The sequence below is a fragment of the Ascaphus truei genome, chromosome 4 (assembly GCF_040206685.1).
Source record: "Ascaphus truei isolate aAscTru1 chromosome 4, aAscTru1.hap1, whole genome shotgun sequence".
NCBI lineage: Eukaryota > Metazoa > Chordata > Amphibia > Anura > Ascaphidae > Ascaphus > Ascaphus truei.
This window is the reverse complement of record NC_134486.1, coordinates 261,684,767-261,712,168: the sequence shown is the minus strand read 5'-3', so window position 1 is coordinate 261,712,168 and position 27,402 is coordinate 261,684,767. Positions and strand designations below refer to the sequence as shown.

Here is a 27,402-nt window from a genome sequence, read left to right as displayed (position 1 = left end):
GTAGTAAATACATGTGTCCCGCTCTCCGCAACCTCCCTGTTCCCCGAAGCCTTTCCTCCTCATTGCCAGGGGTTCCTCCCCACCCCCCCCCTGCATCTGCTTACACTGCAGACTATGAGGAGAGAGTCTGTGGGAGAGAGTCGGGGGGCTCCCTTGGTGTTGCTGCTGCCTTCTCTCTCCTCCCCGCTCCCCGAAGCCTCCCCTCCTCATTGGCTCACAGCCACACCACGTGACGCGTCGCCGCTTGGGTTTACAATTCTCTTATATCCCCTGGCGGCTGACGCGTCACAGCGTGTAGTGAGCTGTGCAGCCAGGGGGGGACTGGGACCGGCTCGGGAGGATTCCCCTGCTGGTGGGGAACGCTCGTGCGGCCGCCCGCACCGCCGGGCGCAGCGGGTCCCAGCCCTAAGGGGTTAAGAGCTGCAGGGGAAGTCTCTGAGGGCCGCATGTTGTCTATGTTCCAGTTGTATTCTGAACATTTTTAACTGAAATTGGAGGCTTGAAAAGTAGCTGCATTGCACTCAACACAAATCACCAGTGTGATTAGTGGTACTGCTGTGTAGCTCAGCCTCCCAATTATATGATATTCTCATTTGTTCTGTGAGATCACTTCCTCTTTTTCCACCCTTTTCAGAGACTTTAGTTGATCAACCTTTTGTTCGCTAGAAACACATTTTTGTCATTGCGTTCTTCCACCCACGGACCTGCTTTAACAGCAGTGCTATAAACAAAGGAAGATGGTCACTATTTATGTGTTTCACATTCTCCCTTCACACACACCACACATTCTCCTCCGCTACGCATAATCTTTTACCGGGTACGGATGTTAGAAGGGATCCAGTAGTGCGGATAAAATCAGACATGCATATGTTCCCTCCCACCCACCAATTCCAAGACATTACTTTTTCTTCTCTCGCTCTGTACTGAGTTATTGATCATGTTTCTGCTATGTAACTAAATAACGGTAATATCTGTAGATGAAATAGCAGTTGGAAACATCTTCCTGTATGTAAGCAAGGTTGATACTTGACTCTGTTGCAAAAAGATAAGTAATTGCACATTTCTTAGAGTTGACTGTTCTAGCATCGGGATTTCATGGCAACCTCAGGTTGCTGAAACTATGTTAATCCCATCTTCTCCTACTTTATGATCCTGTCTGAGATTGCAGGATCTTTACATTCTGAAGCTGCACGACAGCATAAACAAATAAAATAATTATACATACACTTTTTTTTCTCCTCTTGTGCAGCATAATTACTCACATTTTCCAATGAATTATGAGAAGTGCTTCAAGTGAAAATGAATATGCAGAATTGGTATATTAGAACTAATCTGTTTTACTACTTCTTTTTCTTGCAGTTCTGCCTCTGAAGAGAATGGACAAAGCGTCAATGTGTGTGAGAAAATCCAGCCTACAGATGAAACTTTGCAGGAAGCTGATAATGGCCTGAAGACTGTCCTTTCATCTCTCACATACCAAATCCCAGAAGAACCAAACTCTGCACCTGCCATTGGTAAAGTCTCCAGCAAATCGAAACAGCAAATTGATGTGAAAGCAGAGCTGGAGTTAAGACAACGAGGAAAGCAACTGCTGAACCTTGTAGTAATAGGTAATGCACAATACATTTTACCTTGATTTACTGTACTTGAGGTTTACAGAAATGTCGTTTGTAGGGGTTTGTGCAAATATACAAATATATTCTAGAAATGTAGGGTGTAGGCGTATGAAGCCAGTCACAGGAAGGGAAGTGTGCAGACTGCATTAGTCTTTTGGTTGGCATGTCTCTGCATCTACCAAAATGTGAAGATGTAAGACGTTCTTGAAATGCAAAATGTCATGCTTGAATGGGTGCTTTGACCTGTTTATTTTAGGAAAATGTGTGGTTCTCCCCCCCCACCCCCCCAAAAAAATGAATCTGCTTTTATGATATTTGAAATGGTCAAGAAAAATGGTGATAACACTTTCTTCATGGTTTCCAATTAGAGTTGATATTATACAAGTACGGGTATCAATCACACAATGGTGTCACTGGCATGAAGTTTAATTGTGCTCTGTTTTGCCATTGGTGCTCTTACTCCTGTCAGTGTTGGAATCTATTTTTGGAGTACTTTCTCCTCATGATAACCTATGCCCCCCCTCCCCCCCCCCCGGAGTTCCCAGTCACGTAATTCAGTGCCTCCTCCCAACTGTCCACACAGCTTTTTAGAAACCCCTCCCCCCCACCCCCAATTTGCTATATAACACATATATACATGTATAAATACATACATAATTGAAAGGTATCCTTCTACTGCGCAGACATAGCGGACTAGAACACAGTAATGAGCCTGCTACTTTAATAATTCACACGTGTTTCAGTGTTAGAGCCATATCTGAGCACCGTAGCACAGCTCCTCTTCTTAGTTTTTTCAGCTACCTTCTCAGCAGGGATTCTCCTGGGTTCTGCTTTCCGCAGCATGGTAGGAGTTAACTCCGTCATCCTAGCTTGTGTGTGCTTCTCATGCTTATAGCAGTAACCTTTGGTAGTAATCTGGTTGATTGCTAATCTAACACACCTGGTGGGTGTCCCTATTTAAACGGAGGCTTCTAACGAATTCTGAGCTTGCGTATACTGATTTGTGTGGTTGATTTCAAGTGCTGGTTGTATAAAGTGTGCAGTTAGACCCAGAAGCAGTTTGAACAAGGAAGCGGTTAAATAAGGTATGTTATATTGAAGTACAGTTTATTGTTGGTACTTATAAACTTCATAGTTGATATAATGAGCAGGATTGAAAATGACACTCAATGCACATCTTGCTACATGTATGTGCACTTGGAGCAGCTGTTCCAAGGTGCATACCGCTGTGGGAAATGTGAGTGGGTGGTCTCTTTAGAGTCAGAGATTGCTGATCTGAAGAGGCAACTTGCAATATTGAGGGACATTGGCAATCTTGAAAGGGGTTTAGAGCTCACTGAGTAGGCCCTTGCTTCGACTAGTAGTGCAGATGGGGGCGCTGTTAGTGAGGAGCAGGTAGGTAGCTTGGTTGCTGTTAGTGAGGAGCAAGTAGGTAGCTGGGTGACAGTTAGAAGGGGAAGCAGGGGCAATAGGGAGAGGCAGGTCGTTTCGGAGCTGACACATCCCAATAGATTTGCCATATTGAGTGAAGATATTGGGAGTGTCAGGGCAGAAATGGCAAGGCTTCGGGAGACTAATTCCTCTAGCAGCCAGGGGAATAGCTCCTCCAGCACAGTGGGGACTCAGGATTCTCAGATACCAAGAAAGATTGTGGTGGTAGGGACTCCATTATTAGGAAGGTAGATAGGGCAATCCTTTGCTGTGACCGCATGAACCGAACAGTTTGTTGTCTCCCAGGTGCTCGGGTTCGGCAAATTGCGGATCGGGTAGACAGATTGTTGGGGGGGGGGGGGGGGCTGGGATTGACCCGGCGGTCTTGGTACATGTTGGCAGCAATTACAAAGTTAGAGAAAGATGGAAGGTCCTAAAAAATGATTTCAGGGATCTAGGCCAAAAGCTTAAGGCATTGACCTCCAAGGTAGTATTTTCTGAAATACTACCAGTGCCATGCGCTACCGCAGGGAGACAGCCAGAGATGCACTTTTAATGCATGGTTAAGAAAGTGCTGTAGGAAGGAGGGTTTAGGGTTTTTAGAGCACTGGGACGCCTTTTCTGAGAGGTGCCATCTATATTCTAGGGACGGATTGCACCTCAATGAAGAGGGATCTTCTGTGCTAGGGGGGAGAATGGTAAAAAGGTTGGAGGAGATTTTAAACTAGGATGGAGGGGGGAGGGGAATTAAACAGATAACTAACTAAATTGAATTGAGGAGGTACTAGAAAACTTCTAAAGACTAAACCAAGTGGGCGCTGAAAGGAAGGAGCAGATAAGAATAGTACAGGCTGAAAAAAAACTTAAATGCATGCTTGCTAATTCAAGAAGCCTGACATAAAATGGGGGAGCTTGAATTAATAGCTTCAAGGGAGCAGTATGATATAGGCATTACTGATACATAGTGGGATAAAACTCATGACTGGGCAGTTAATTTAAAGGATTAATCCCTTTTTCGGAAGGATCGAACAAATAGAAGGGGAGGTGGAGTATGTTTATATGTTAAACCAGATCTAAATCCTATTATAAGGGATGATGTTTATGAAGGGAATGATGAAAATGTAGAGACCTTGTGGATATAAATTAGCAGTGGAGGTAAAAGTATAAAGAAAATGTTTGTAGGGATATGCTATAAACCACCAAATATCTGTGAGATTGAGGAAGCTAAAATAATTTTGCAAAGAGAAGGCATCAAAACTAGGTCATGTTTGCATAATGGGAGATTTTAATTATCCAGAAATAGACTGGGGCAATGAGATTAGCATTACAACAAAAGGAAACAGGTTTTTGAGGGTGCTTAAAGACAATTATATGACTTAAATTATTGAGGAAACATCTAGGAGAGGGGCAGTACTGGATTTGGTAATATCAAACTATGTAGAAGTAATAACAAATTGTCCTGGAACATTTGGGTAACCGTGATCATAACATGGTCTTGTTTAAAATAAATGATCAAAAAACAGATTACTTGGGTTCAACAAAGACCTTAAACTTTAGAAAGACAGGTTTTAATAAACCGAGGTCTAATCTACAAGGATTATGTTTTTGATACAGTAAATGGTCAGTCTTTAAAATATTGTTAGAAAAGCACACTTTTTAATGTATACCCTTGGGTAATAAGTATAAAAGAAATAAGTCAAAACCAATGTGGCTAAATAAATAAGTAGGGGAGTAAATGGACAAGAAGAGGAAGGTGTTTAGATTCTTTAAGTTAGATGGGACGGAGGCATCGTATCAGAATTATAAGGAATGTAACAAAAATTACAAAAGGGCAATCAAATTAGCAAAAGTGGATAATGAATAAAAGATTGCAATAGAAAGTAAGATCAACCTAAAAAGTTCTTTATGTACCTTAATAACAAAAAAAATAGAAAAGAAAATATAGGACCCTTTCAGTGTGAGATGGGCAGGCAGATTATTGGAGATAAGGAAGCAGAGGTATTAAACATTTTTTGCTTCTGTGTTTACCAGGGAAGAATCAATGTCAATAGTAGTGTCGCATGAGGAAGCCACAACCTCCATATTAATGAACAATTGGTTAACTGAGGAAGATGTTCATAAGCGGCTTGAAAGAATTAAAGTAAATAAGGCACCTGGCCCGATGGCATACATCCAAGAGTTCTCAAGGAGTTAAATTCAGTAATAGCCAAACCATTATTTAATATTCAAGAACTCCATTTCCACAGGCTCAGTACCACAAGATTGGCATAAAGCCTATATTTGTAAAGGGAGCTAGATCACAACCGGGGAATTACAGACCTGTAAGCCTGTCTTCAATAGAGGGGAAACTACTTGAAGGTTTAATACAGGATAATATTCAAGAATACTTAATGGAAAACAAAATTATTAGTAATAGTCAGCATGGATTTATGAAGGATAGATTATGCCAAACTAACCTTATTTGTTTCTTTGAGGAGGTAAGTAGGAATTTAGACCAGGGTAATGCAGTTGATGTGGTCTACTTAGATTTTGCAAAGGCTTTTGATACGGTTTCACACAAGAGGTTGGTGTAGAAAATAAAGTAAATTGGACTCCATAATAATATATGTACCTGGATTGAAAACTGGTTGAAGGATAGACAAGAGGGTTGTCATAAATGGAACTTTTTCACGTTGGGCTAAAGTCGTGAGTGGAGTACCTCAGCGATCGGTACTGGCACCCCTGCCTTTTTAACTTGTTTATTAATGACCTTGAGTTTGGCATCGAGAGCAAAGTCTCCATCTTTGCTGATGATACTAAATTGTGTAAGGTAGGAAAATCAGAGCAGGATGTTATTTCTCTCCAGAAGAACTTGGAGAGACTGGAAATGTGGGCAGGTAAATGGCAGATGAGGTTAAATACAGATAAATGTAAGGTTATTCATTTGGGAAGCAAGAATAAACAGGTGACTTACAAATTAAATAGGGATAAATTGGGGGAATCCTTGATGGAGAAGGATTTAGAAGTGCTTGTAGACAGCAGGCTTAGCAATAGCGCCCAAAGTCATGCAGTAGCTGCAAAGGCAACCAAGATCTTATCTTGCATTAAACGGGCAATGGATGGAAGGGAAGTAAATATAATTATGCCCCTTTACAAAGCATTGGTAAGACCACACCTTGAATATGGAGTACAATTGTGGGCATCACTCCTTAGAAAAGACATTCTGGATCTAGAGAGAGTGCAGAGAAGAGCCACCAAATCAATAAAGAGGATGGACAATTTAACTTATTAGATTTATTTACATTAGAAAAGAGGCGTCTAAAAGGGGATATGATAACTATATACAAATACATGCGGGGACAATACAAGGAGCTTTCAAAAGAACTATTCATCCCAAGGGCAGTACAAAGGACTCGGGCATCCCTTTAGGTTGGAGGAAAGGAGATTTCACCAGCAACAAAGGAACGGGTTCTTTACAGTAAGGGCAGTTAAAATGTGGAATTTATTACCCATGGAGACTGTGATGGCAGATACAATAGATTTGTTCAAAAAAAGGTTGGGCATCTTTATAGAAAAGAAAGGTATATAGGGATATACCAAATAAGTATTTTTCTTTTTTACATGGGATGTTGATGTAGGGATTAATCTGATTGCCAATTCTTGGAGTCGGGAAGGAATTTATTTTTCCCCTTATGACATATCATTGGATGATATGACACTGGGGTTTTTTATTTGCCTTCCTCTGGATCAAGGAAGTATCAATAGGATAAAGTATCTGTTGTCTAAATTTAGCATAGGTTGAACTTGATGGACGTACGTCTTTTTTCAACCTCATCTACTATGTAACTATGTAACTTCCTTCCTATCCCCTCGAGTCCAACCAATGTTTATCCTTTGCGTCAGGGCACAGATCGACTTCATTTAGGGTCTGTTATTAGTACATGTAGGGCAGCCTTTATATGAACTGTTACTGTCCGCTTACTGCATCACGGACACTACTGCAGTGTGATTGGATGCTGTTACTTTATTGTGTTGTGTCCGTGCATAAACTAAGGGCAAGTAACTGACTAGAATACCCTCCGAAGTCCCCCTCTCATTACTGTATTGTGCTGCTTGTTCTCTGTTGCAAGTACCTCAGAGAACTACCCTGTATGTAGTGGCACACCTATGCTACAAACGCAGCTTTGCTTCTCTTGGAGCAGCGTTTCCCAAATGGTGGGTCGCGACCCGGCACCGGGCCACGGCACCAAAATTGCCGGGTCGCAGCGAGGCAGGCCGGGCGGTGTCTCCCGTCCCCCCCGCTCAAGTTAAAAAAACAATGGCGGCGATTCCCCCCGCGGTCCCGCGCTCCCAACGTGGGACGGAGGAGGAAATACCAGCTCCTCTGCGGCCCGCACGTTACATGGCGGAGGGTGGAAGTACAAGCTCCTACTGCGGCCCACTTCCCGAGCTCACCTCCCGTGGCACCCCCTCCCGAGCCCACCTCCCGTGCCCCCAAGCCCACCTCCCGTCCCGGGCAGCAGGGGATTTCGGGGGCAGCAGGGGAAAGCGTCCGGCAGCAAGGTAAGTCACCCCACCCAGTCACTGCCTCCCACCAAAGTGTCCCTGGCCCCCCTCTCCCACCCAAGTGTCCCTGCCCCTCCCCCCTCCCACCCACCCAAGTGTCCCTGGCCCCCTCCCTCCCACCCACCCAAGTGTCCCTGGCCCCCTCCCACCCACCCAAGTGTCCCTGGCCCCCTCCCTCCCACCCACCCACCCAAGTGTCCCTGCCCCCCCCCCCCTCTCCAACCCAAGTGTCCCTGGCCCCCCCTCCAGTCACTCACATCCGTCGTTGCCTGTAATTCACTGTTTGTGTCTGTGTGCGTATAGGGGAGAGCGAGTGTGTGTGTGTGTGTATCAGTGTGTGTGTGTGTGTGTGTGTGTGTGTGTGTGTGTGTGAATCAGTGTCTGTGTGTATCAGTATCAGTGTAAGTGTGTGTGTATCAGTGTCTGTGTGTGTATCAGTGTCTGTGTGTGTGTGTGTGTGTGTGGCAGTGTCTCTGTGTGTGTAGCAGGTTCTCTGTGTGTGTAGCAGTGTCTCTGTGTGTGTAGCAGTGTCTCTGTGTGTGTAGCAGTGTGTGTGTGTGTGTGTAGCAGTGTCTGTGTGGCTGCGTGTGTGTCAGTGGCTGGGTGTGTGTCAGTGGCTGCGTGTGTGTGTATCAGTGGCTCTGTGTGTGTTTCAGTGTGTGTGTCAGTGGCTGTGTGTGTGTGTGTGTATCAGTGGCTGTGTGTGTGTGTGTGTATCAGCGGCTGTGTGTATGTCTGTGTGTGTATCAGTGGCTGTGTGTGTGTGTGTGTGTGTGTGTGTGTGTGTGTGTATATCAGTGGTTGTGTGTGTGTCTGTGCAGGCCCTATAGGCCAGTATAGGCGATAAAAATTTTAGTGGGTCACGAAAAAGAAGTTTACAAATAACCGGATCACGGAAAAAAAAAGTTTGGGAAACCCTGTCTTGGAGAGTTGTTCTGCAGACTTTCTGCAATCACAGAGCGGCCCACATGCACAGTGGTGGTACAGGAGTTTATACAACACCATACCTGCCGCCCCACTATTCTGTGAGGTCACAGTAGTCCTATACATACTTATTTGCTTGGACCTGATATCCTCCCGGATAGTTCCTTGTGACCTTTGGGGTCACTCTGAGGGTGCAGCACATTTTTTGTTTCCCAAGGGATCAACTCTACCATTATGCACTGTATATTCCATGTACCGCTTGTATGTATTTTTCCCTGCCCCCTGTTATTTTAATTTTGTCAGTAGGACCCATTAATGTATTATTTTATTTATTCCATTCAGCCTCTTGGCATACTCCTAATTTCGTATCTGGGGCCATCCACGAAGGTCGTTACAGTACTTTTGCTCGATACATTCTGGCTACCTACCAGACCATTAATCCCAAGTTCCTCACATTGACTGTTCATTAGTTAGACTAGCGCATGCACATTATAGGGGGCTTTTTCTCTGCCTTCTATATACCTACGGAGAGATCCTTGGGCTTTGAACCCGTTTTTCCTGCCAATAATTATTCCCGTAGTGCACCCTTCCATCTATTTTTAGAGGCTGGAGCAGGTGTCTCCCTCTCCACCACTGTCTTATTTCTCATTAATAATTTTGTATGTACGTACTGTATACTTTTATTTATATTGCACCAACAGTGTACATAGCAATTTTAGAAAATTACAATACAAGGTAAATAAAGTATAAACAATGGGGATAATACACTTTTATTTATTTATTTTCAAATTAGGTCATGTTGATGCTGGGAAAAGCACACTTATGGGGCATCTATTATACCTCTTGGGACACGTGAACAAACGAACTATGCACAAATATGAGCAAGAGTCCAAGAAGGCTGGAAAAGCTTCATTTGCGTTTGCTTGGGTGCTTGATGAGACGGGTGAAGAGAGGGAAAGGTATCCTATCCCCTTCAAATATCCTTCTATCTGGTTCTGAAAGGAGCAACCTTGCTGGGACAGATTAGTTAATTCTACAGTGGGAGAGTTTAGTAAGGGAAGAAGCTATGATTTGTATTGGGGAAGGGGGGGGGGGGGTGACTGCTACTTTTATCTCTGCAAAGAACTACCATTAGGTGGGGTGTGTTCAGTATTGCTGCAGAGTATAGATGAACGCACATAGGCTGTGGCTGCCATGTCATGGAGCGTTACCATGACGTTTAGAGACATTTTCTTCTCCAGGGACTGTCAGAGGCAAAGAGGACAAGAGGCCAGAGATGGATGAGTTATTATGGGATACTAATGGATGCAATTTAGCAAGCAGGGGGTTTGAAAGCCTAGGCTTTCCCAAGGATTACTAATTTGGGACTGCACTACTTTGGCACATCTGTATGTAAACATGACTTTATTTATTTTTAGAGGAGTGACCATGGATGTAGGCATGACCAAATTTGAAACCAAGACTAAAATTATTACATTGATGGATGCTCCTGGGCACAAAGACTTCATCCCAAACATGATTACAGGAGCTGCACAAGTAAGACATACATTAATCTCCTTAATAAACAGATTTGTGCTTAGATTATAAATGCTTTCTATGGACAGTAATTTTACAGTACAATAATTTTTCAATATGAGAAATGGAGTAGCAAAACAAAAAACAAATTGATATTGGATAAACCATATCGAAGTTTTAAGGTAAACATTGGCTACTAGATCGAATGATGATAGTCTTTGCAAAAGAGGAAGTCATGTTGATTCTCCTATTGTAATCTGGATTTCAGTTTCTTTGCATAGTATAGTCCTTACCTAAAACTTTGCAGGAAAATTACCATTTTCAGTAAAAGTTTGGCCTAAAACCCTTAGTCTTGATTTTTAGTAAATGTTTCTGAATATATAAACTCCCCCCCCTCCCCCCAAAGGATTTAAATTTTTCTATGTAGAATACAAACATGCAACATCATTATTGTAACCTGTTGAAGTAGGATAGCCACATAGCTGCTGCACAGTTAGCTAATCTCCATATTGTTTATTCATTCATAGATTCTTTCCTTTCCTTTAGGCTGACGTGGCCATTTTGGTTGTAGATGCGAGCCGTGGAGAGTTTGAAGCAGGCTTTGAGGCCGGTGGTCAGACACGTGAGCATGCATTGCTTGTCCGCTCTCTTGGCGTAACACAGTTGGCAGTTGCTGTCAATAAAATGGATCAGGTAGCGGTTTATTTTGTGTCTTACGCCCTTTCTCACTGCTCCATTGATTCTTGAATGTATAAATTTGGGTTACGTCTCCTTAAAGATTTCTTAAATATCAGTCGGTTTCTTTGCAGTGCGTTTCTTAGAGGGGGTAGTGGGTGAGCAAGATGGAATTCATTCTAGGTCAGAGATTTGCAAATCATTTGGAGGGCCAGAGTACTTAGCTCTATTTATTTGTGTGTATGTATCTATCTATGTCTATCTCCATGTTTAGAGAATGCACAGGCTGCAGGGTGTGCCTGTAGTTCAGTTGGTAAGACTTCTGGACCACAGTTTGATAGCTACTTCTCTTGGTGTAGTCTCATGTATTGCTATTGTGTTTTATGACCGCTATTAGCAGTGGTCAATATCGAGTTAGAATAGATTGCTTTCTAATTATTTAATATACTCTCAAATATTTCAAAGCCTGCTAAACGACATTGTGAGAGATATGTGCAGAGATATATTTAATGGAGAACGATTAGAGTGAAATTAAATCCCGGCTTTATTGTGCCTGTTCATTTTAACAAGGCAAAACATTCAAAATAAAATAAAGGCCTACTCCGATTTGGAAAATATCTAAACTTCTACTCCAGTCCTCTCTAACTGGGTGGGTAGCTAAGCTGATTATATTTATTTATATATATAAATAAGGGTTTTTATTGCCTTTTTCACCCACCACAAATAAATATACAAATAAATATACACATATTCACATATATATATATATATATGTATGTATATGTATATATATATATATATATATATATATATATATGTATATGTATATAAATGTATATGTATATGTATATATATATATATATATATATATATATATATATATATATATATATGTGTGTATGTATATATATATATACTGTATATATATTTGTATATTTATTTGTGGGGGGTGGAAAAGGCAACAAAAAACCTCCACCGTTGGCATATAGCCAATAAAGAGTATCACTTGTGAGCACATTCACATGTCTTAGACAGGTCTGCAACCCTGCCTTTCAACCATTATCACCTAGCATACAGTGCTCCCACTGCAGCAAGGGATTCTGGGAAATGACATGCAAATGAGCACACAATGTGTCACCTTTTGCCTTGAATATCCATACACATGAAGCCCATTTAAGCATATGCCAGTACCAATCCTTACCTGCTACGCCACAGGGTTTGTGTGATGTCACAGACTCATACACAGTGCAGTTCTCACCATTTTTGTGTTGATGTTAAGTATATTTATATACTCTGTTTCATCACACCAATGCTGTGGCGTAGCAGGTAGGGATTGGTACTGGCATATGAAAGGTCCTGACTTCAATTCCTGTATGATATGGTATAATTTATAACATAATCATTTATCATTTATAAATTATAATTAACATAAAAATAAAATAATGATTCCTGCATATGTATTATATATAAATGCACAGATAACTAGTAAGTTCATATGAACCCCAAAATTACCACAAAAAATAAATATATATATATATATATATATATATATGTGTGTGTGTGTCAAATAGTGCTACACAGAGTGCTACACAGAGTGCTACACAGAGTGCTACACAGAGTGCTACACAGAGTGCTACACAGAGTGCTACACAGAGTGCTACACAGAGTGCTACACAGAGTGCTACACAGAGTGCTACACAGAGTGCTACACAGAGTGCTACTGTATACTACAAAAAATAAAACACAAAAGGGAGCACAGAGCTATATATTTATTATATATATATATATATATATATATATATATATATATATATGGTGGGGTGAAGGGTGTAGTAGTCTTTAGGGGTGTAGTAGTCTGGAGGGGTGTAGACAGATAGACAGACACAGATGCAGACAGACAGAAGCACACAGAGGAATCTCCTGGTTCTCACATCAGGCTTTTTCTAAGAGTCCTAATCAGCCAGGTGGAGTCTGATTGATTGCCTGTGTGCAATTAACCAGCACACTGCTGGATTTAGAGGTAGTTTCTCTCAAACAGTGATAAATCCCTGTTACATGAACCTTTTTAATCTTCTGATGAATTAAATAGAAATTGCTGTTATTCCAGTTGCGATAAAATGAGTACGTCAGTATTAGGTGAGTCCCTTTTTTATTTGGACTAAAAATTGATATTACTGTATAAGGCTAAGGCCCCGCTCCCTCAGTCAGCGCGCCCGCACTGTAGACAGGCGGGGCGCTGAAAGACACAGACCGCGATATGCGGTCTGTAGGGAGCGGGAGGTGGGTGGGAGTGGGAGGAGGGGGCATGGCTTGAGCGGAGGGACCCGCTACTCTTTCCCACCCCTCCCTCCACGGGCTCGGGCTGCAGGAGGGAGCTGCTGCGGGTTGCTGTAAAGTTAGCAGCTCCCTCCCCCTTCTGTCACAACACACACGCACACACACACTACGTTGAGTAGGAAGCTGCCTGATGACAGCTCCCGCTCCCGCCCCCGCCGCTGATTGGCTCATCAGCGCACCACGCTCGGGATCACAATTTTCTTGAATCCCCTGCCGGCTGACGCGTCACAGTGTGTAGTGAGCCGTCAGCGAGGGGGGACTGGGACCGGCTCGGGAGGATTTCCCTGCTGGTGGGGAACGCTCGCGCGGCCGTCCGCGCCGCCGGGCGCAGCGGGTCCCAGCCCTAAGACAAGCTTTCAAGAGTTCACTTGACCTGGGAGAACTCTGGAAGCTTGTCTTTATAATATTAATTGTTAATCCAAATAAAAAAAGTAATGGCGTAATACTGAAGTACTCATTTACTGTACACGATATTACAATCGGAAACGTTACTTTTGGTATGACCCAGCAGTGTTTTAAGTGTATTACTTGCAGACCTTCCTTGCTCAAATTATTTTTGCAAAGCCATTGTTCTACAGCCTTCTCTTGATTCCTGCAGGTGACCTGGCAACAAGACAGATTTGGTGAAATTACCAGTAAACTTGGGCACTTTTTGAAACTGGCTGGTTTTAAGGTAATATTATCTGACAATGTTTTATTTCGGGAGTTTGCTTCTACTTCGTTACCATAGAACCGAATTTCTTTAGGATTCCTATTTAAGGTTACAGTCTCATTTATATAAATTTATATATACAGAGAAAAAAACAGCGCTATAACACAGAGAAAAATAGGCCCCAACAATATACTTAAATATGATAAAATACCAGAAGGAAAAAATAGTCTAATTTGGAAAACCAAAAAGTCCAATATAAATCGTCGAATCTTGACCATATAATGATGCCAAATCCAGTGATGGGGTGGGGTGGGGGCAGCTGTATCCAAAGGAGAATCACTCCCCAAAGAGAACTAAATGAGAACTTGGGTGGGGGGTCCCGATTGGCTACTGAGATTTGCGCCAAGAACAGCTCAAAGTGCACAGCGTTGAGCTTTGACGGTGGAAGATCTCCGCAGCTCCAGGCGGAGTGTTTGCAGGCATGCGGTCACAGTGAGTTTCCGTAGGGTGTACCCCCTCTCCATCAGGATTGTCACTGCTCCATACACCCCAAGAAACCTTTATGTGATTTATTATTATTTATTTCTCGTAAGTGTGAATTGTCTACTAACTGTATATTAATATTTTTCTATATCTTCTGTTATACTGAAGTTAATGCACTAGGGGGTGCACTTTTTCTTTTTTCATAAATTTTTATATATATATATATATATATATATATATATATATATATATATCAAATGGAAATATTACTGTATGCTCATTTGCATGTCTAAGACACGTCTGCAACCCCGCCTTTCACCATTATCACCCAGCACACAGCACTTCCACTGCAGCAAGGGATTCTGGGAAATGACATGCAAATGAGCACACAGTGCCACCTTTTGCTTCAAAACCATTTAACATGGTCCCCTATAAGCTTAAGATTGCTGCATTTAACAGCTTTGAGCACAGCCTGGGTTAAGATACATAGCCAGTAAACCCACCCACAGACAGCCGTTTCGACCTTAATGGGTCTCATTAGTGTGGGGTTGGTTATACCGGCTTTGCAAAATGAAGCATGGGATAGGCTTCACCACACTTAGTTAAGTTATGGTGGGTAAAAAAAAGTGACAAAAACCCTCCACAGTAAAGCATATAGCAAATGGAAATATGCTACAGTAATACAGTACAGTAATATTTCCATTTGCTATATGCTTTACTGTGGAGGGTTTTTGTCACTTTTTTTACTCACCACAACTTAACTGTATGTGTGTATATACCGTATATGTATATATAAACACACGCACACACACACACACACATATTTGTGTGTGTGTGTGTGTGTGTGTGTGTGTGTGTGTGTGTGTGTGTATTTATACACACATACATACACACATATATATATACAGTTGCTATATAAATATATATATATACATACATACACACACATGTATACATACACACACACACACACACACACACACACACACACAATCCCCATCCAATACATTAAGATTTGAGGTGGTGTCTGCAACCTAGATTGAAATAAACTTTTTTTTTTTTAATACGTTATGAAGAAACAGTTTTTCATAGTTATGTATATCATTTACTTATTTGTATACAGATGTTAAACCCCATCACTGGTGACATTGTTTTCTTCCTATCTAGGAAAGTGATGTATCTTACATTCCTACAAGTGGTCTTGGTGGGGAAAATTTGGTAAAAAGGAGTCAATTAAGTGAACTCACAAGTTGGTATAAAGGACCGTGCCTGACAGAACATATTGGTATGCATCACTATTTATTACACATTATGTAGCGTTAAATACATAGACATTTTACATAATGCCCAGGACATACTTGAAAACGAGAGGTAACTCTCAATGTATTACTTCCTGGTAAAGGTATGTGGGTATGTAGCACACCAAAACAGTGCAAATAAATGCAAGAAATGCGATACTTGCGCACAATGCCGGAGCTCCTGGTTCAAGGATGGCCTATCTGCAGCAATCCAAGTATACAGCAACAGGAAAGAGGATCCAGGGCTCCACGGGTTTTTAGCAAAATAATTTATTCATAATACACAACGTTTCGGCCTCACTTAGGCCTTTGTCACTTGACAAAGGCCTAAGTGAGGCCGAAACTTTGTGTATTATGAATAAATTCTTCTGCTAAAAACCCGTGGAGCCCTGGATCATCTTTCCTGTTAGTTCCTGGTAAAACATTTTATAAATTAAAAAAATAAAATAAATAAAATAATGACTATGATTACCATTTATTTGTAAAGCGTCAACATATTCTGCCACGCGGTACAATGGGGGTACAGAGACTTCAATTACATAAACAGAATAACATGCAAATAAGGACAAACGTGCAAACAGAGAACTCGTGAGAGCCCAGCTAATGAGCTTATAATATAGAGGGAATATTTGACAATGCTGAAACAAAAGGTACTGTGGCTGCTCATTGGGGTATGGAGGATGCCTTAACTACACATCCACACATGGTCAACAAGCATTTGCATAATCATACTTGGTGAACATTAAATATTGAAACAGCTGTGTCTTTTTCCAACAAGGTTGTTTTATTACACATAAATACACGTACACACACAAGGAGTTTCTTATTTTTGTGCACAAGAAAAATGGTGGTGACCTGATTAAAGAACAAGAGCTTGCATGTATGTCCTATATAAATGTGTGGAGCAAAGACAAATGGATGTTTCTCTTGTACAGATTCCTTGAAAGCACCTCAACGCTCAGTGGAAAAACCTTTTAGATTATGTGTTTCTGATGTCTTCAAAGGTGAGTGCTGTAGTTTTTTCATATAGATTGCTTTGCAAATTAACTTGATGTCTTCCGAAAGATGTGAAAAAAAATAAAATAATAATAATCCAGGTATCTGGCACTCACACAAGCACTTTAAAGGAGCAATCCATGCAATAACCTAAAAAAGAAATTAAAGTCAGTTCTGTAGTATTTTATTAGATAAAACTTACTACTTTAAAAAAAAATGTTCAACTCTTAATGCCATTTTAATGTGTTTTAATATACTAAGCATTCTTTGATTTCTAGAGCAGGTATTAAAAGGGACATTGGCAACACTTTCCTGCTTGTGATAATTTGTTGCCAATGTTCCCAACAGTTTGAGCTGCAAACTGGAACAATAGATAATGTTACCTTAGTAATATAAGAATACATTGTAGCTGCCAAGTTACACTGACTGAAGGATTGCTTGTTGAAACTGAAAGGCAGCCATTTAGTGAACTCTGGGAAGTATGAACTTTGCTGATCGATCACGAGAGAACGGTTCGATCGGCAGCTTAAGTAATCAAAGGCTGCGTATTTTTTGTAACATTTTTTTTAAAGTGCCGCGCTGGCTGCCTTTTTAACAAGGAATATTTGTTGCAAATACAAACCATGAAAATATGTTGGTGTCTTGAGCCTCGAAGAGATGAATTTAAAGATTTGATTTAGCGTTAAGATGGCATTGAAGTTTGTTCAAAACGGCAGATATGTAGAATTCAGTCTTGCTTATTGATATGTATTGTGTGCCGTCTCCTTTAACATGCCCATCATGAATATGTTTACAGATCAAGGTTCTGGATTTTGTGTGACTGGTAAGATAGAAGCCGGCTACGTCCAAACTAGTGACAAGTTACTAGCCATGCCTCCCAACGAAAGCTGCACTGTGAAAGGTATGCAAGCCTACAAATATTGTACCTACTATCGAAGCATGCCCTTGTTTATATCATCATTAAGTCTCTGTTGTGGACCAAGAATAAACCCTGAAAGTCCTGTGTGTGCCTGAAACTGTAGCATGTTGTCAAAGTGATACTGACTGTTGAAGAATCAATCAAAATAACTTGAAATGAATTTTCTCACAGGTGATTATGTACATCTACAGAGAAGTGTACATGTTTGCGAGAGATTTCACTTGTTGCTTTGAGATTTTAAGAGACTTCTCACACCTGCTTTGTATTTATTCCCACGCTACCGGATGAATCCCACATTGCTCTATATTACTCATCATTGTTTATGCTGTAATACTCTGTTAATACCCCTCTACTTAAAGGTGCAGTCTCACACAAGGGGGATTCATGACTTCAATCTTGGATCGAAGTCTTTAAAAAGCACAGATCAATATTTTAAATCATTTTTAAAGTTTGGCACACATTTTTATTTACTATTTCTCACTGACTGCCCCACACCTCTGGAATGCCCTTCCCCTCAATACCTGACTAGCACCCTCTCTATCCACATTTAAGACCCACCTTAAAACACCTACTTAACGAAGCATATGAGTAGCACCGTGGCTAACACTATACACCTGATACATAAAGCTTGGCCCCTTGCAGACGCACTTACCGGTATGCCCTCCTACTGTCTCTGTATGTTCCTCCTACCAATTAGATTGTAAGCTCTTTGGAGCAGGGACTCTTTTTCCTAAATGTTACTTTTATGTCTGACGCATTTATTCCCATGATCTGTTATTTGTATTGTTTGTTATTTATATGATTGTCACGTGTATTATTACTGTAAAGCGTTGTGTACATTAATGGCGCTATGTACATTAATGGCGCTATGTACATTAATGGCGCTATGTACATTAATGGCGCTATATAAATAAAGACATGCATACATATATACCATAGAGGCTCTTGTTCTGTCACTGTTACAAGGTGATGGAGTATATGTACGTTCCCATCCTATCTGGAGTACAATTACACCGGTAGGAAAATAAAAGCACTGCAACGTAGCCTAAACTTAATATTAAAATCTTTGCAAATATTTCTTACCTAAACGTTTCAAAATAGATTGCCTTTTTCCCCTTACAATGTAGCACTTTCCTTAATTCTGCTTTGCACTATGTATAGGGCTGGAGAAATCTATTGACATTCCACTTTACTAACCAAAGTATTTTTGTTCCTACCTGAAAACAGTGCTATATTTGGAGGCGCTGCTGGTATCAGGACGCTTTCAGGGCTTTATATAGCAGGCATAAGTGCAGCAGGAGAATTTCTGCGTGGGCAGAAATAAAAGAAGGGCTGAGGCCACGGTCGGGGACAGGGCCCCTGATGCTACCCCTGGGCACCCATGTTCTCTGAAGAAGGACTTTCTCCCTGAGGTGACTTGGGGAGGGTGAACCTGCATACATATGCCCGTCCAGAAGCTGAGGGCTAGGGGATTGTATGAGACATGACCCTAGGTACCTCTTCAATCAACTAGCACGATACACTGTGCTGTGGGGGGAGGCATACCGGATGGAGACACTCGCCGGTAGTGTGAACCCCACGTGGATATATTAGAGGAGCTGCACCCCGAGGGTATGTTACCAGGGAGTGTGCTACTTTATACATTTGAGTTATTCTGTTGAAAGGTTGGGGCTATGTGAGTGTCTGAAACATGACCCTAGGCACACATTCACCAAATGGCGCTATATACTGTGCCGTGGGGGAGTCGTACCGGATGGAGACACTCGTCGGTAGTGTGACCCCCACTTTTTCTCCTCAAGTTCATGTTCTATATTGGGGGCCCCCAGTAGGAAATCCTGGGGGAGTGAACCGCAATTGTAAATCTGCTATAAGGGACAAGCAGTTGCAGTGTATGCAGAGAATGGGCTCCTGGCAGACTCTGGACCTTTCATGAGGGTCCCAAAGGAGAAACGTAAGGAACGGGCCCCTGATGGTACAACCGGGGACCCCTGTGTATCTTCAAGTGAGTGGTGGAGGAGTTCTAAGATGGCTGCCACAGCGTGGTGGCCTGTTCTGTTCGTGCTGTGCTACAAAATGGCGCTCTCGCTAGAAGCAGCAGACTGCATGGGCTGCAAGTTCTATTTTGCAAAAGTCTGCAAAATCTGTTGCATCCTCTGTGCCAAATGGGCAGTGCCACCCCTTCTATCGACGGGCTCATCCAAGGTGGAGCTCTTAATTTCTGCCTCTGGTCACTTGTGGTTGGAGTTGACTAGAGTGTGGAGCTGTTATACAGACGTCTGTATTCCTCATATATTCCTTATATGTAGACCTCATTGCTTCTTCACCAGCTCAAGATGACTTGGAAGTCACCAACTTCCAGCTGCCTAGTGGCTATCTGATGGTGTGGGTGAACAACCAGGTACACCTACACTGTATCTGCGTTCACTGTCGCCTACCGGGAGGCCCTTTCGGCCTAGAAGCGGGGTGCCTGCACTGTGGCACCTACTATCTCAGGCCTGCCAGCCTTGGGCCAGCAGAGGTATGTGTGCCTCCTTCAAGAGCCGCCACACCAACTGGCGTGGCTTTATTTATCTTTCCTGCCACGGATGCTGTGGGCCCTTGTGCCCTTATCGCGCACGTTTGCTCACGTGGTCCGGTGCCACCTACATCTACTGCCGTTGAGTCTGCTGTGGGCCCAGGACTGGGATCCGTGCTTACCAAGGTTCCAGAGGTTGAGTAGACTGCCCCAGGGGTGTCGGGGGTGAGTTCCCAGGTGACAGCGGAGCCAGAGAGTTCAATAAGTATGGTCGCCCGGGCGATAGGCTCGCTCCGGCATCACGTCCTGACGGAGGTGTACCCACCTGTTTCTGCCCCCGATGACTTCAGCCTGGCGGGATCTGTGGAGAAGAGCCCACCTATTACCTGCCGTCCCAAATCCAGCTCCGGGTCTGATGTGTCCATCAGAGAGGCTGCAGAGGTTCTGGTTCATCCAAGGAGCTCCGCGACCCCAAATGTCATCAGCCTTGCTGCCGACCTGCCTGCGGAGGAATCCAGGGACATCTCCTACCGGCCGTTTGGTGAGGTTCCCGCTTCTTCCGTTTTGCAGGGTCCGTTGCGGCCTACCTGGATGAGGCGCCGGGTGCGGCCTTGTCTGGTGCACAGCTCGGTGACGAACTTCCGGTTTCACCGGAAGTGACGTCATCACTGGCGCCGGGCTTGAGCCTGCCCGGTGGTCTTGTGAGACTGTCGATGGCCGATGATGTCACCAAGATGGCGTCCACTAAATCTGCAGTGCCGGTTGCACCACCTCCTGATCAACAGCAGTGAGTGTCGGCTTGCTGTCATCCGATGCTCCTTGCTTCGTTGTCCATTGCATGAGAAGGGGTCACCATGTCCCTGTCTCCATGTCCTTATCCCCAGGGGAGAAAAGCAAGTCCTTTTCTGCCGGACTTGTCCTGGACTATGTTCTGCCCATGGCCCTAGTATCCCATGCCACCCTGTGCAGAACTTTGTGGACATTGCCTCTGCTTTTTCTGCCCATGTCACTTCCACCTTAGTGCTGTCACGGTACCTCAGTGCAAATGCGTTCCCTGGTTTTTCCAATCGTGCCAGGGATTGGGAATGTTTGGATCAAGGACTTTGAGGGACGGACAATCAAGAAACCCGATACCAAGTACTATAAGTAATTCCCCTGCTCTTATGTTAACGAGCTAGTCATTATCATCGCTGTAGACAGTGGATGACTTGGGTCTTGGGGACTGTAAAGATTATATGGTATGTGTACCCTTGACATGTCCTCTGTATTGTCTTTCAGGGTCCGGACTGATGGATGGTACAATAAATTGGGTTCCAGTGGGGACAATGGAATTTCACCCAGGGGAGAAAGTAACATGGTAATCCATTCTACCTGTCTCTCCTACCTGTCACGTCAGTCCTAAGCAGTCTTGGCAGTGACAGGTTAATCTGTGGGCTTTTGACCCCCTCTCTTGCTCCTCTTATGAGTGACAGAAGTGTGGTGGTGACTCGTGGCCTGTAGGCAGCCAATCTGGTATAGGTACAGACCATGAGCTTGCCCCTTCTGGTTCCTCATGAGAGGAGTGCCCAATTTAATCAGTCCTGCTCTGGAGGAGGAAGAGAGCAGTAGGGCTGTGAGTCTCTCCCATCAGGAATGAGTGTGCCCATCCCAGTCCTTAGGGGCTAGGCGAACATCTGATCTAACAGATGAGACCCTGTGCTAGCTGGGGTCACGCACCATCTAGATGTCTGAAGTCATCTAAGACCTGCAATGCTGTAATGCCATCTATACAGTGAATGCCTTAATAAAGCCCTTTTTAGTTTCACACCAGCCTGGATCTGAGTCAGTAGCAGAGTGTGTGAGGATGTGCTTCAAAGGGGACTGCCTCCATTCTATATGGAGCCCACTGAAGCTGGAGGCACTGTACTAGGATGAAGAACCCAGATTACATCAAAAGCCTGTCCTGATCTCAGGACCAGAGAGACAGCTTGTCTAAGACTTTACTTTCCTGCCCCCTTTCACCTTCTCTCCCCCCAACACACATTCTTCTACTTCTCCTTATTCTTCCACTCACACTCTGCTCTTCACATCCCATAACTTTTCCCATTTCTTCAACGTTTCTGTTTTTCATCATGTTTCACCCTCCCCATATTCTTAATACATACCCGTCTGGCATTACCAAATCTACCCTCTTCAATCTTCACACATACTCTTTCCCACTTTGTTCCCACACTCCCTCCCTAGAAATGAATGGAAAACAGCACACGCTGCAGCAGAGTTAAAGATTGACCCAGTTTTTACTGGTTACTGCTTGCCAGGCAGAAAAAATGTACTTAATTTCCCCCCCCCAGCTTTTCCATTGTCGAACTGCACCTGTAAGGTATAATTTTCAACTCTTAAATATTGTTTTGAATAAGAGTTGGTTACATTTCTTACTTTGCAAAGGCCACCTCACCACATTGCTGTAGACCAGCGATTCTGAATCGGGGGTACATGTACCCCCAGGGGGTGCGTGAAGCCTCAGGAGTACATGAAATTTATTTCATACATGGTTGAACACAGGTTGAAACGAGCCTCCAAAAATATCTTGACAATTTGAAATTGCCGTGGTTTTAAAGCCGTAAAACGCACATGTGCGCGGAAACCAGATCTCTGATATTGTTCCCTACTCCATGCCCCAACCTCGCACGGAGGGTAACAGGTAACAATATACATCTGCTTTTATGGCAACCAACATTAGAGTACAGAGAGAAAAGTACCTATTTCAAGAAATGCACTAAAATGGGCTGAATTAAACGTAAGCTAGTAAGAAATAGTCTAGATGAGAATAACTTTTAATACATAACTTAAAATAATTGGGGGGGGGGGGGGGGAGGGGGGAGTCGCACTGTACAAATGATACGTAGATTAAATTGCCCAGTCGCAATCATGGGAGGGGGATAGTGGTATGAGTGTCTAGTGGTACTGGGTCATTTTTATAATGCATATTACACGTAGTTTGACAAAAAAAACACAAAGTCCCCATTGAAAGGGGGTGCCTGAAGTCTCACTGAGACCAAGATGTACGTCGATTTGAAAGGTTCAGAACTGCTGCTGTAGACATCTCATAGACTTCACTGAACCTCTCTCTTGTAGAAGATGCCTCTCTGGTATGAAACAAAATGGTGAGGCGAGACGAAGAGCGGTTTCTGGGAGAGAGGACAACAATCACAGTATCTTGTGATACATCTGCAATCCTAAAAATTACCATTTTTATAAGAGCGGATACTGAGGATTTGTTAAATAATAAAAAAAATAGTACTTCTAATTAGCCACTCTTTCATACTGTATGGTCTATATAGACGAAAGCTGATTTTGAGTGCGGTTCCTCCTTGAACCTGTATCATAATTTTTGCGTTTTAAGATAGTCTTAGGACCTCTTGTATTATAGTTGTGGTTTTATTTTAGGCTAGAAATAAAACATGAAAAACTTGAAAAGAAAGAAAAAATGTAGAATAAGTATGGTCACAATGCTTACTATTTGTTGCTGCTACTCCCTAACCATTTTACAGTTACAAACTTGTAATCATCTGAGTTGGTAGATGGGGATACAAAATGCTGAGTGTATTCTTAAAGGGCGAGTTTGGGCTATGTTTTGAGGTGCAGACACTCATAAGGACCAAAATTAACCCATGGCAGAGACCTCTCTAAGGGCTGAAATCTAGAAGTCTTTACTAAATGAATTTGTCAATATTACTGTAGTTTGTAAACATTGTCAAGTGTGAGGGGTTGATTTTTATTTTTGCTACAATCTTTTTAGTGATGTTACTGTGTTCCCATTTTGCCGCCGCCTTCTCCTCCTCCTATTTTCTTTTTTTTTGCCCCCTTGACCGGGACCGGGGTGGAGTCAACATTTGTATGCCATTTAGACTCCACAGTGAATAGGTACATTTAAATGTCTGAAAATTTGAAACCAACTTCCTTAAATGTAATCATGGGTGTTACCTTGCGAAGTTTACATACAGTATTTCCTATAGTAATAGAATTTTCATAAACTAATCATACTTGGGTCTGTTTTAAGGCTGCTGTCTGGAGGTTATTAGCAAAGCTTATTGTCAAATTATAAACTAGATCCTAATAATGGACATACCGGTAATTGTGAAATATACATTTGTAGCACCATCTGTTGGTAAAATTTTGAACAACATGAATGCTCCCTCAAAGTTTAGTTCCAGGTCAATGAGAAGTGAATCGATATACACTTTTCTACTCCCAAAAGGGAATCTTATACCTGAAAATTCCACGCAGCAGTGACTATTGATAAAATGCCACCATATGATTTTTAGACTGATTTTCCATGTTTTTTTTATATATATATATATATATATATATATATATATATATATATATATATATATAACTGAAATAATGTTTGTGTGTGTATTTGTGCCCCCTGTGATTGGCCGGCGGACGGCCACAGCTCATTGGCCTGCGGGGTGGGCTGACATCACAGCAGGGCGTGACAGTCACACCACCCACACCCGGCCGCCGCGCCTAATCTCAACCCGCCGCCCCTCACACCCTACACCCTCCCGCCTCACATCACCGCTGGCTCCCGCATCACCCGCTGCCTCCCACCTCACCCGCGGGAGCGCCGGGGACCGGGGTAGGGGGGGAACGAGCGGCAGCTCTCACATCACGATTCACCGCACTGCCTCCCGACTCACCGCCTCACCCATCGGGAGCGTCGGGGACCGGGGTAGGGGTGGAGCACGAGCGCCGGGCAGCATGACCTGCCGCCTCACACATAGCCGCCGCACTGCCTCCTGACTCACCTTACTCGCGGGAGCGCCGGGGACCGGGGGATGGGGGGGGGGGGGACGAGCGCCGGGGACAGGGTGGGGGGGAAACGAGGACCTGGGGGTCATGCAGGGGGGATGACTGTGATGTCAGGTTCAGGGAGGGGACAGTGATGTGGGGTGCAGGGGGGGGAGTTATGTGGAGTGCAGGGGGGGAGTTATGTGGGGTGCAGGGGGGGAAACTGATGTGAGGTGCAGGGGGGGAGAGTGATGTGGGTAGAGAGTGATGTGGGGTGCAGGGAGGGGTGACTGCAGCTGTGAAGGAGGGTGGGGAACAGAGCTCTGTACAGGGGGTGAACGGGGGGGGGGGGGGAGAACCCAGCTGTGAAGGGGGGTAAATCCCGGGCAACGCCGGGTATATCAGCTAGTGTACAATATTTATAAGCTCCCTTGTATATCTTTAGTTTTATATCCTTCATTTAAGTACACACATTTACAGTATGTGTTTATTTTAAGGTGTACTGCACCGACACACTTTATTCGAGCAAATACCCAGTATGTACCTGGCAGATACCTGGAATGCGCCGCTCCTCACCTCTGACAAGCCCCGTTGCATTTGCCTTCCCAGCCTGGGTTCATGCCTGGCTGACGGGCGGCTGATCTGTTAAATGATAATGATTAGGATTTAATAGGCTGCAATGCTTCGCGTGTCTACCAGATGGCATAAATTCATGAATTGTAATGCAGTATATATATATATACTGTGCAGTATTGCAGCCAGCGGGAATAAAATGCTTCAATCCCTGCCTGGAAAATAACCCAATGCACTCGGGCAGAAAACAGTCACAAACCTCAATACACCCGGGTATACCCGAATGGGACTAGCCGAGCTCGAATAAAGTGTGTCGCCAGTGTACACTTGTAATGTAGACCAAACGCATAAATTGTTTGTGACCCCTTTCATGCAGACTAAATTATCACAAGGGTGTTTTGTGACTCGGCTGTAGCCTTCTAAATTGCTTGTTCTTATAAACTAAATAATATTCTTCTGTGTACAAGGAATACATTCAGATTTTCCTACATTTAATTAAACAATTCCTTTTCTGTGCCTTTGTTCTGATGGCTGCTCACTCAGTGGAAGGGATGGATATTAGATGTGCGATTCTGCCTCGTCTTTATAGTCCTCCTTTCTCTCCTTTTACCTTAAGTATGTCATGTGAGATATGATCTAGAATATTTTAAAACTGTTGAATTTGACAATTTATATAGGGATTTTGCACAGATTCATCTCTACATTACAGAGGTCCTGCGCTCTCCCCCAAAGCATTTAAATGAAATGCTGGGGGACTACGCGAGATCTCTGTAACTCGCTTACCATGGCTTCCTGCAACGCGGGGTCATGTGATGTTACGTTACTATGGCAATGTGATGTCACATGATCCCGCGGCGTCATTTGATGCCCGAGCCAAGATAAAGGGGTGGGGGGACGCTAACTTAGTGTGAGCACAAATGTCGAGACTTGTGACTTAAAAATATCTCCACACAAAAGTCAAATGTACCATTTTGTGTGGAGTTGGTACAATTATGATCTGATAGACAATGTGTAGGTGTCTATTCTTAATTTATTTAAATTAATTCTACATGGCAGTGCACCTGTTCAATTGCACCTGTGTTGCATGTGTGTCCAATTTACAGGACAATGGGCAGAGGCAGGAGAAGGGAAAGCATTTATTGATTATAGTTGCAAGCAAAGGTCACACCCAAAATAGTTTTTTGTGTTTAAATGTTTGATAATGCAAATCTGCACAAACATTACTCGCACGTAATTGTTATGCTGTCTAACTGCAACTGCTGCATCAGCAATCGCACTAATTTACAGTGCTGATGTATGCCAACTGTATGCAAACTCTAAATCAGGCCTCATGTCTTAGATGTTAGGTATGAAACTGTCCCCAAAATAGACTTATTTACAATTGCATGCTTAGTTTATGAACCTGTTCTGCACAGGGATGCATCTAACATGCATGATCACAGTATCGCTTTTTGTTTTCCGTCATAACTCATTCATACTGAAATTTGGTGACTAATGGCATTCAGTACACTTTTGGACCAGCGAGAACTTTTTTTTTTGTCTGTTCCGCCATCCGATAGTAAAGTTCTGTTTTGACTAATTTCCAGGAATCACCGTGCATGATGAGGCCGTTGATTGGGCAGCAGCAGGAGATCACGTTAGTCTCACTTTAACCGGCATGGATATCATCAAAATCAAGTAAGTGCTTAAAAGATGGTCTGACTCAGCAGCAGTTTCAGGACATTATGAAAAGGGTGTTGTCTTTGACAGTCAAGTGGTTTTATTTTTGGATAGCGTTGACTGTTACTTGAAGCTTTTTATTTATTCATGAAACTGTCTGAAACCAACTCCCAAGTAAACCGGAACACACAAATTATTACTTGACAGTTGATAGCACATTGCAGTGCCTATTCTCTTTGTCATCACATTGCAACATGTACTTGGTATGCACAGTGTATTTTGAGATTTCATATTCCTAACTCAAAATTTCATCAGGATCAGCGGGTTATATTTTCTGCATAAGGGTAATGAGTACATGAAAAATGGCTTTTAACATTGATGGATCTGTGGTAACATAATGTGTAATGTCTCCATGCTAGACATAAACCCATTGGTACTATGGTTATGTATGTACATCTTTATTTATATAGCGCCTACAAAGACAATAC

General features: G+C 42.9%; 1 protein-coding gene across 2 annotated transcripts in view; it reads left to right on the top strand.

Annotated features, from left to right (window-relative positions):
• The window catches only part of HBS1L (HBS1 like translational GTPase), a 123,474-nt gene that overhangs the window by 89,838 nt on the left and 6,234 nt on the right, over positions 1-27,402 (top strand). For both annotated transcript variants that reach the window (XM_075597380.1, XM_075597379.1), the window contains 9 exons: positions 1,360-1,610; positions 9,310-9,475; positions 9,935-10,052; positions 10,578-10,724; positions 13,642-13,716; positions 15,346-15,463; positions 16,412-16,480; positions 17,269-17,373; positions 26,842-26,932. In XM_075597380.1, the coding sequence (XP_075453495.1) occupies positions 1,360-1,610; positions 9,310-9,475; positions 9,935-10,052; positions 10,578-10,724; positions 13,642-13,716; positions 15,346-15,463; positions 16,412-16,480; positions 17,269-17,373; positions 26,842-26,932 (1,140 nt within the window). The remainder of the gene's footprint in view (positions 1-1,359; positions 1,611-9,309; positions 9,476-9,934; positions 10,053-10,577; positions 10,725-13,641; positions 13,717-15,345; positions 15,464-16,411; positions 16,481-17,268; positions 17,374-26,841; positions 26,933-27,402) is intronic.